At 56.2% G+C, this 10,703-nt stretch overlaps 1 protein-coding gene across 1 annotated transcript; it reads left to right on the top strand.

Moving 5' to 3' along the window:
- Positions 1-3,525: 3,525 nt before the first annotated feature.
- On the top strand, positions 3,526-9,827 carry IHH (Indian hedgehog signaling molecule). The gene is made up of 3 exons (XM_080669438.1): positions 3,526-4,066; positions 6,474-6,735; positions 8,397-9,827. Exons 1-3 carry the CDS (start codon positions 3,755-3,757, stop codon positions 9,053-9,055), a joined length of 1,233 nt encoding a protein of 410 aa, XP_080525564.1. The 5' UTR covers positions 3,526-3,754; the 3' UTR covers positions 9,056-9,827.
- The last annotated feature ends 876 nt before the right edge of the window (positions 9,828-10,703 follow it).

Raw genomic sequence — 10,703 nt, 5'->3', positions numbered from 1 at the left:
TTTCTGACCACATTACTGAAGCTTGTTTGGTTGTGGCTCAGCACCCATGGATTTAGAGTGGATTGATTTGGTCAAATGGCAGGATTAGGAGAAAAAAGACTAGTTGAATATAGAAGTATGGACTTAGTGTGTATGTGAATATATACATAACATATATATTTACGTATATATGAATATGTCACTATATGTACACTATATTTGTATGAGATCGTTACAGTCAAGATTGACTGAAAACACTAATGTGGTAGTCTACTAAACAGATGTTAAATTATCAGGTTCTATGGTGTATTTTCCTCCCTCCCTTTTCTTCCAAACTATTTTTCCAACTTTCACTTTTGTGGACAAAAATAAAGTTAATCATGTTATCCAAAGAGATATATTTTACTTTGTTCTCTTCAGAATGGAGATGTTTGAGGAGAACAGAGCTCTAAAAGTGAGAGCAGAAAAGTGATTTTACCAGTTGGCCCAGGACCCAGATCAGGTGCCCAGACCCCAGGCCTTTGGTGCCTCCAGAGTGGATGCCTCAGTTCCTCAGGTTCCCTGCTGGCAAGAGCCTGAAAGTGACCAAAAAGAGAGCCAGACTTTATCTGATAGATCTAATGGATTGGCCCAATTCAAAAGCTACCACACATCTACTAAACAGCTAAAAACATAGGCAACCAAGAAATGATCAGGGTTCTTAGGCCCAACTTGGATTAACAGTGCTGCAGGGTCACTGCTGTAGACGGTATGATGCTTCTAATTTCTCACTTCCTCTCTCCCTTCCTCTGCTGAAGGCTATTGGACTGATGTTGATCTAAATTTGAGCTTCAGCTCTTGAACCACCATTGGGTCCTGAGAAGAGACTATAACTTTGGAGTAAATAATCTCCAGGTTCAAATCTTAACTGATCACAGGCAAGCTACTTTCCTACTAAAGCTCCAGAGTTGTAGATCTGTAAAATGAGAATAATAATTACTGCGTACAGAGAGTTATTGTGAAGATTTACTAATTGTTTAAAAGCATCTGTAATAGAAAAGATTTGGTCAATGTTAGCTCCATTTGCTTCTCCCAGTACACACCCTTATCACTGCTCCAAAGACCGTCAGATCGAAGAGGGTCTAAGTTTAGTGCAGTACAATCTAAACCAAGGTCGTGCAGCTGCAGAAGCACCCTCATCCAAACTACATCAGCACTGCGTAAGTAATTCTTATTTGACACTGATCCAATCTTTACCAGAGATTTGTATTCAGGAAGACCAAGTTTAAGAGGAGAAATAAAGAGCAAGAAAGGCAAAATTAATAAATCATTATAAAGGAGAACTTCTGAGAGGATCTTAAAGAAATAGTCTTTCACTTGGAGAGAAGAAGATTGAAAGTGAATCTAACAACCCTTCAAGACCATGGGTAGGAGAGAACAAACAGGATAATAGCCCTAGTTGCTAAGGCCAGAAAAAGAAGAAAGGAGATGAATTTGCATTAGAGAGGGAGGAAGAAGGAAAGATTGAACTTGAGGCAAAAGTTGTATAGAAAATGATTATAAAAGACCTTGCAACCCTACAGGATTTTCTCTTTTGGAACTCCATCAAAATAGGGAGCTCCTGTCTGTATGGACTGGAAGAGGTACTGAGCTGGCTGCATGGTCTGTCCCAGAAATCCGAGGGGAGGGGGATATTGCAGGGATCATTCTTAAACACTGGGAAACATAAGTTAAAGCACTCTGAAAGCTTTCAAGGAAAAGAAGCAACATTAGAGTGATCTGTGAGTCAGAGACATAGAATCTGAATGCTAATGTGAGAATGAATGAGGCGTGGGGAGGAAGTATGGGCAAAAGGGGAGGAAAAGAAACAATCCATTTTGTTTCCCAAAGACACATGCCACTCCACTTCTGGTGGAGCCATCCTAAATTCCCTGCTGTAAGCCTCAGTCCTTTTCTGTAATATGAAGTGCTTGGGCTAAACCTTATCTTGAGTGAGTCCCTCCCCATTCTGAATTTGTGTTCACAAAATTGATCTAGAGAAAATGTGAGTACATCTGTGAAAAGCCATCTTAGCCCCAAACCGGAGCTGTACTGAATGAGTGGGTGCTGCACAGAGAGAGGGCCAATATATCGGCTCTGGGGTCCCTCCCCACCCCCAGTGGAATCCCCAGGGGCAGGTTGCTTATCCTCTCTGAAATTCAAAATCTTCACTTGTAACATGGGGATATTAGCTCATTTGGGGTTGTGAGTTTAAGTTAAATATTGCAAGTAATAATATTTAATAGTTTCCATGTATGGGGCACATAAGTACCTGTTGTATCATATTCTTGGAATGAGAATTTTTAAACCTTTTAATTGCTCAGCCTTTTATTTCTATTGCTATTGACTTTGTAGAATATACACAACTAAATCATATATGTAGTTTGGGGGGTGTGTGTGTATGTATGTGTGTTTTACATACTTGCCTTTTCTTGTTTTAGCAGAATGAAACCTAATTCATTCAGCTTTCCTGAATGGCATATCAAAATAAACACACAACCCATGTTTACTTCTCCAGCTGCCTCTACATATTCTCTGTCCTTGTTAATTTGCGAAGTAGAAGGAAGAGAGTAATTATTTAGCAGCTCCTGTAGTGTATGCCACTGGCTTTTTTTTTTTTTTTTTTTTTTTTTGCATTCTTAGCAAGCCCCCTGTGTTGCCCCTCTTTATGGTGGCCAGTCGGGGTTTCTTTGGTATTCTGTTGATGTCACTATATTGGCTGCACTTCTCTACACCTTGGCGTATCCCTTTGCAATTTCATCTTGCTTCTTTTAACAGCATTCCCAGCTTCACAACCGGCGGCTGGGAGGGCGCGTCTCCTGCGCCAGGGTGGGGCACCAGGTTACCAGCGGCCTCCTGCCTTTTGGGTTTACTTCCCCGCAGGGGACACCGTAGGCGGCTGTGCGGTCCGGCCACTGCCCCCCGCCCCTCGCGTCCGGCCGCGCCGTGGGTTGCGGTCGCTGTGGGGGTGGCAGCTCCTGTCCGGGAGGTTTGCGCCTGGCGGGGCACCCCGGAGCCGCGGGGAGCCCAGAGGCGAGGCCAAGGCGGGGTGGGGCCCGTCCGGGCGGGGAGGGCAAACTCAGGCAGCGCAGGGGGCGCTGAGGGCAGCGGGCGGGCTGGTGGACTCGCGGTGGCGGAGCGAGCAGGACGAGGGCTGGCTGGTGCCGGGGGCCGCCCGCCTGAGGGGGAGGAGGCTGCGCTGCCCTTGTTGCAGGTTCGCTGTCGAGCACACAGGAGGCAGGGACATGGGCAGGGTGCGGTCTGCGCGGGGCCCGCGCCCGGATCTCTTCCATTTCCCCTCTCACTCGGCCCCGGGCTGCGCCGCAGACAGCAGCAGCTCCCGCTCCGCCCGAGCCGCCTGACCGCCGGGCCGGGGTGCTAACCGCGGGGCCCGCCAACCCGCCGGCCCGGCCAACCCAGCCCAGCCCGGCGGCCCGCAGCCCCGCCGTCCGCCGCCCCCCGCCGCCGCCGCGTTGCCAAAACAAACGGGCCGGCCTATTTATTGGCGGCGGGCGAGCCGGGCAGCTCAGAGTCGAGGCGCCGAGGGGGACAGCGCGCCGCCACCAGCCAGGGCCCCGGGCCCCCGCCCCGCACCTGAGTCCCGCCGGCCCTGCGCCACGCCGCGCAGCCCATGGCGCCCCCACCTGGAGCCCCCCGAAGCCACCCAGACGCCTGAGCCCCCTTAGGGCCCGGGTCGACTAGCCCACCCATCAGCCCACCAAGCGCCCTCGCCCGCCGCTCTCCCGGGCTCCCGGCCATGTCTCCCGCCCGGCTCCGGCCCCGACTGCGGTTCTGCCTGCTTCTGCTGCTGCTGCTGGTGCCAGCAGCGCGGGGCTGCGGGCCGGGCCGGGTGGTGGGCAGCCGCAGGCGGCCGCCGCGCAAGCTTGTGCCGCTCGCCTATAAGCAATTCAGCCCCAACGTGCCCGAGAAGACCCTGGGCGCCAGCGGGCGCTATGAAGGCAAGATCGCGCGCAGCTCGGAGCGCTTCAAGGAGCTCACCCCCAATTACAATCCCGACATCATCTTCAAGGACGAGGAGAACACGGGCGCCGACCGCCTCATGACCCAGGTGAGCGCGACCCGCCCTCCCAGGGCGCCACTGCCCAAGCACCGCCACCTGCCCGGCCCTATCCACCCTCCCTGGCACTTTTGCTCCACTGGCTGGCACGCCCCCTGGCACCTGCCCCTCTCGCCAAACCCAGCTGCTTCTTGCCCAGATGGGACAGCCAGGGGTCGCGGCAGGCGTGTTGGCATCCCCGATCGATCGTGCCGATGGCTGAGAAGAGCTCCCTGCTGCCGAGCGCCACAACCCAGCCGGTTGGCCACGGCCCCTCTGCCCCGGCGCGCTGGCAGCTCGGGTCATACGCGGCATCCGGCACCCGGAGGCACCTCGATCTGGCTGCCTCCTGCGCCACCGGGATCCACGCGGTACTTCCTGGCCTAACCATCCGCACGGCTGGGCCTCTTTCATTTAGAAGCCATTCGGCACCCCGAGGCGAAGCAGCTCCTTTCCTCCACTCGCGGTCGCTGTGGAGGTGGCAGCTCCTGCCCGGGAGGTTTGCGCCTGGCGGGTTAGATGCGCTGCCCCCGCTGGGGTCTGGGGTTAAAGAACAGCGAGGAAGGTGAAGGTGGGAAAGAGAACTTGTCGGGCGAGCCCACGTGTCTGTGCAGAGAGCTGAGAGGCGCCCCTGCGGTTGAAGGGTGGGGGACGGGGGCCTTTGGGCGCTAGGGCCGAACTTGGGGGACCCCTGGGCTTGATGGTGGGGACGGGTTGGGTTGGAAGGGAGGGGTTTGGGTGCCGGGGAGGCAGGGAGTAGAGCTAAAGTTAGTCTCTGCATGCTGGGACCAGTGCTCAGCACAAGCGCTGGGGGAGTGGAGGGCGGGGGAGGGAGGGCGAGGGGCAGGATTGGGGGGAGTCGCAAGTTTTCTTCACTGCAACTAGGTCCGCAGGGGAAGAGACCTAAGTCCCCTTCCTCAGCGCTCCCCCCTCACCCCCCCCCCCCCCACGCAGGCAGGCAGCCCACGTTCTAAGTGCTTTAGGAAAAGCAGCTAGACCACGGCCCTCGGCATGCGCCCTGGCGCCGGGGCTGGCCGGCCAGTGTCGGGGCGAAGGTTGGCTGGTGGCCGGGCCGGGCTGGGCGCAGAGGAATGCAGATAAGGATCCGGGCCACGGGCTGGGCAATCATTGACAGCGCGCGCCCCGGCTCTGGACCCGAAGGGGCGGGGAGTGGCGGGAGAGAGAGAGGCGGAGGGCAGGGGCCGCCAGAGAACATAGGTGGGAGGCTAGAAGCCTGGAGGCAAGAGCACACGGAGCTCCCTCCTGGGGCAGTGAGCGCCCCACCTAGCTTGCCCGCCAAGGAGGACTACGGGCCTTGGGCTGTAAACGTTGTTGGCTCCTGGGAGACGGAGTCCAAGGGTCTGTGGGGCCGGGCTCTGCGGGGTGGGGGTAGGTTGAGACAGGGGCTACCCACGCCTGGCGGCACCTCGAACTTCAGAGTCAAGGACTGTGGAAGGGCCCCCTCTCTTGCCGGCCCCTCCCCCCAGTCAACTGCAGGGTCCCTTGGGCTGCAGGCACGCGGGGAGTCAGCACAGACAGGTGATCTCTCCAGTCCTTTCCGCGGGCGCGGCTCTACTCCCACCCCATGTGAGGCGGAGCGTGGAGGCGGCTCCCTGAGATTAGAAGTTCGATTTCTGGAGTCCCTTCCCAGACGCGAGCAGCGCCGAGGCGCGGAGGACTCTGGGCTCGGGGGACGTTACTTAAGATTATCAACCCTGTGGAAACCCTATTCCGCGTCGCTCTGAATAGGGCCAGGCCGGGCACTAGTCCTTCTACGAGCTTCTGGTTACAGGGCTGCCCTACTTCGGCAGGGGTGCGGGCAAGTTTTGGACATAAGAGGGTCTCATCAGGAATGCTTTGTGGTGACCGAGGGATCCAGGTATGCCCGGGATTCCCTTCCAACACACCCCCATGCTGCTGGGTCTCCGCACCTGCCGCGCCTCCGGGGCTGGTGTCCCCGGGCCTCAGCCCTGAGGCTACGGTGACACCTACTGGGCATCTCTGGCCTTGCACGCCTAGCAGGCCCGCCGCAGGCCGCTTCCGCCCCTCCAGGTAGCAGGCCGCCCTGGTCTCCGGTGCTTCCGTGAAACAGAGGGACTGGGCGTTGGAAAGGTGCAGGCTGTGGAGGAATTGGTACCGAGCGGGGCAGAGAAGGGAGGGGCCCCTTATCCGAGAAAGGAGCCCTAAGGGTATAGGGCTTGCCACGCACTTCAGATTTGTGGCGTCACTGTGCGGTCCAGGTCCGTGGGGCAGCCGATGCTATAACGGAAGTAAGTTAGGGCTCTGTGTACCAAAGAGAGCGGAAGAGAGCCCCCTTCCCGGTTTCCCACCTCCAGCGGTTGCGCTGGAAGAGCGAGGCTACGACTCCACCTGCACGCGGGCCAGCTCCTCCCCCTAACTCGGCGCTTTCCTCTCGCAGCGTTGCAAGGACCGCCTGAACTCCCTGGCCATCTCGGTGATGAACCAGTGGCCCGGCGTGAAGCTGCGAGTGACTGAGGGCTGGGACGAAGACGGGCACCATTCGGAGGAGTCGCTGCACTACGAAGGCCGCGCAGTGGACATCACCACCTCGGACCGCGACCGCAATAAGTACGGACTGCTGGCGCGGTTGGCAGTGGAGGCCGGCTTCGACTGGGTGTATTATGAGTCCAAGGCCCACGTGCATTGCTCCGTCAAGTCCGGTGAGCCGCTGCCGGGGGACTGGGCCCGGGGCCGGGGCCGCAGGGCGTGGGCAGGCGGCGCAGGGCCCGCTGGGGCCAAGAAGAAGAGACCCTCCCGGGGATGGAGGCGGGAACCCCGGGAAAGAGGACGTCGGCGGCGCTCCCCGCTTCCGCTTGTGACCGCTTGCTCCTCCCGTGCCTGGTAGTGTCTATGTTGGGAGCCTAGTGAGACAGGGCCCTGTCCTGGCGCTGCTGGGTGCTGACCTTGAGGTCCATAGTCCAGAGCCTGCGGCAGGAGGTTCAAGACAGCGAGCTGAGCGGATGTGGAACCCAGGCTGTGACAGAGACAGCCTCCCCACCCAGCCTGGTGCAGAATGAGGCGGGTGGGGTGAGGGGCAGGGGCCAGGGCTGCCCAGACATCAGCAAGTCTGACCAGGAACCAGGAACCCAGAGGTTCAGAACCTACAACGGGGCTGCAGGCCAGGCCCTTTAGGGCACTATGTATGCTCCTCCCAGGGGGTGCAGGCGTCCCCACCTCTCCCTCAGGACCCTGAAACTGGGCATTTTGGGGCAAAGCCAACCATGAGGGCCAGAATAAACAGAGTGGACTCAATAAAGTGTATTTTCCCAGATTTGCCGCCTTGTTGATCCGAATTGGCAGGCACTGGGGCCTTGCCCCTCTCTCAAATCTTGTCAGCATCCCTGTCACCACACTGAATCCAGTCATGGATGCTTCAAATGTTTCCTGGCCCCAGGGCTGCAGGCTCAGCCTTCCGTGCTGGTACCAGGCATAGTCACATGCACAGACCCTGCACATAGAGACCAGGCCCCTTTTTACTATTCCTGATCCCACCTGGGCCCACAGGGGTGACCCCACCCCACCCCCACACTGCCCTTCTCCTCAGCTCTTTCTTGCCCATGGTATCTGTTTCAAGTCACATCCACCCTTCACCTGCAAATACTGGCCCGGTGCCAGCTCTCAGAGAGGCCACTTCCATTCCTTATTCCTGACCCCCAAACACTGTTCTCCATCCCACCCACTGATGCCACTGTGTCCTGTTCCTGCATAAGTACCAGCACATGAATTGAGACAGTGATTTTACCCTTGCCACTGAGCCAGGCTTCCCTGGAGTCTATATTCACCCCACGGCTGGTCTTCCTTTCACTTCCATATAGACTCCAAGGGCCAGCTCTGGCACAGAACTTGGCATGTCAGTCTGAGAGGGCACCATTGGGGAAGTGAGAAATAATGGCACATTTAGACCCCAGAGGAGCTAAGTGACTCACCTTCTCCATGAGACTGCAGCTTTCTGGGTGTCAATCACAGCTGACCACTGCCTGGCTCAGCTGACCTCTGACCTCTCTGACTGCTGCACAACATTGTCAGGATTGAAAACAGATGGGGGCTTCATCTGGGCTTCAGGATGGCCTTTTCCTTCTCACTCACTGGAGCCACAATATGCTCCTCTCATTGGCAAAGGATTAGACTGGGGGGAAGAGCAGAGATCACATTGTGGGTTGGAATGGGTTCAAGGCTGCATTGGAAGTGGGGATAGGAGCCAAGATATGGTGATGGGGACTCTCTGGGAGCAAGAGGGAGCACTGGCTGGGCTTGGGAAGGGTGCTATGACTGGGAATTGAGCTCCACAGTAGTAACACCTTCATGTCCCTTCTTCCCACAGAGCACTCAGCTGCAGCCAAGACAGGTGGCTGCTTCCCTGCTGGAGCCCAGGTGCGCCTGGAGAGTGGGGCACGTGTGGCTTTGTCAGCTGTGAGGCCAGGAGACCGGGTGCTGGCCATGGGGGAGGATGGGAACCCCACCTTCAGTGATGTGCTCATTTTCCTGGATCGTGAGCCAGATAAGCTGAGGGCCTTCCAGGTCATCGAGACACAGGACCCCCCGAGACGCCTGGCACTCACACCTGCCCATCTGCTCTTCACTGCCAACAATCACACAGAACCAGCGGCCCACTTCCAGGCCACATTTGCCAGTCAAGTGCAGCCTGGCCAGTATGTGCTGGTGGCTGGGGTGCCAGGCCTGCAGCCTGCCCGAGTGGCAGCTGTCTCCACACATATTGCCCTTGGAGCCTATGCCCCACTAACGAGGCACGGGACGCTGGTGGTAGAGGATGTGGTGGCCTCCTGCTTCGCGGCCGTGGCTGACCACCGCTTGGCTCACTTGGCCTTCTGGCCCTTTCGACTGTTTCACAGCTTGACGTGGGGCAGCTGGACCCTGGGGGAGGGTGTGCACTGGTACCCCCAGCTGCTCTACCGCCTGGGACAGCTCTTGTTGGAAGAGAGCAGCTTTCACTCACTGGGCATGGCTGGGCCAGGGAGCTGAAAAGATCCCTCCACTGTCCTCCTGGAACTGCCCAACTTGATCCAAAGGCCTCCCTACCTGGAGGGCACTGGCCCTGTAAGAGACCTGAGCGGGGGTAATGGATCCCACCATTGCCTCCTCTACAGAGATATACCATTGAGACCTGACTGGGCAATGCCAGAGTCCTCCACCACCATCTTGGTGTAGTGACAGAGCTGCAAGCTGAGCTGGCAAGGGGGTGGTCTGTCCTTCCAACTATAGACCTCTAGACTTGCACAGTGGGTCCCAATCCAGCCAGCTCTCACTACGATTTTTCATACCTGCCTCCCTCAATGGGGAGAGCCCATTCCATCTGTCTTAGGCCCCCCTTTGGTGGGCTTGCACCTCAGTTGATGCTGCTAGATTCCCTGGGAGCCAGCAGGGAGCTGGCTGGACTCAATGCTGCCTGGAACTGAGAAGGCTGCAGGGTGAGGCAGCCATCCTGGCCATCCTGAGACATGTTCTTCTTCCTTGGCCACACTCCTTGCGACACATCCAGAGACTATTGCTGTCAGTGGGCAGAGTTCTGTGTTCCAGCCAATGTGACCGTAGGGCCCGGGACAGGGGAGCGGGTTGGATGTCCTTCCAACCCCTGCCCAGGCTAAGCTCCCTCTTCTGCTGAACCATGACTCCCCCTCCTCTGGTCAGTCTCCCCCACCTTATTTATTGGCGCCAAGGGGGAAGCCCATGGGAGAATTTGAGGGATGTTTTGGTCTTTTCTTCCTTTTGTAATAAAAATTATTTAAGTTGTTAGAGCCATTGAGTCCAGAATGCTGACTGGGTTCAATACTTGCATAGTCTGGAGTCAGGGGTGGTCCTGTCCAGGGATATGCTCACCTTCCTCTGAGGACAAAACCTCCAGTACTCCACCCCTCTGCAGGTCCATTCTCATCAAAGCTCTGCAAAGTCTCAAAAGAAAGCTGTGTTCATGCCAGGACAGGCCTTAGCATGCTGACCCCAAGGTTGGACCAGAGAGAGAGGTGAGGTAACTAGTTCATGGTCACTTTGCTCATCTAGACCACCACCCTCTGGTCACAGTGCTTTCCCTGCTGACTCAAGTCTTTCTTGGGGCCTGGGTTTCTGACTCTTCACTGTGATCATGGACCATGGTATGAAATTATTCTGGAGACATCACATCTGCCTTCTGACTTCTTGGATAAATCAGGGTTCTTAACCTGGAAGTTCTAAAACCTCAGAATCACTTAGGCAGCTTGTTAAAAATTATTCTTGGCCCTCCTTCCAAGATTTTGCTTTAATAGATCCAGAGTGATGGCCCAGGAACTTATTTTTACAAACACTACAAACATGGCAGATGGCCCAAGGCCCAGTTTATTGCCAAAACAGAATGATACTTTTGCCAGCACTGCCCAAAAGACCAATCTTGGGGTGAAGGTGGGGCCCTGTGCTCACTGCAGGTTAGCCGATTCCCAGGCTGAGTGGTACAATTGTTAAATTTTCAGGAACTTCATGAGCCAATTGATATAGGCCATGGTGGGACTATTTATACCATGGAAATTGGTGTATGCTACAAATTAGGGTTCCTCACACTGTGGTGAGCTGGTTGTTAGAGCATACCACTGCCAAGATTCTAACTTCCTACGGAGATTACTGTGCTGGGGTGACTGCTCAG

This window comes from Plecotus auritus (assembly GCF_963455305.1).
Source record: "Plecotus auritus genome assembly, chromosome: 5".
NCBI classification, from domain to species: domain Eukaryota; kingdom Metazoa; phylum Chordata; class Mammalia; order Chiroptera; family Vespertilionidae; genus Plecotus; species Plecotus auritus.
This window is presented reverse-complemented; position numbering and strand designations above follow the sequence as displayed.

Excerpts from the sequence above, each read along its gene's own strand:
- IHH (XM_080669438.1), top strand. The coding sequence starts at position 3,755 with ATGTCTCCCGCCCGGCTCCGGCCCCGACTGCGGTTCTGCCTGCTTCTG. Across the intron at positions 4,067-6,473 it reads CCGACCGCCTCATGACCCAG|CGTTGCAAGGACCGCCTGAA; the intron begins GTGAGCGCGACC and ends TTCCTCTCGCAG. Across the intron at positions 6,736-8,396 it reads GCATTGCTCCGTCAAGTCCG|AGCACTCAGCTGCAGCCAAG; the intron begins GTGAGCCGCTGC and ends TTCTTCCCACAG.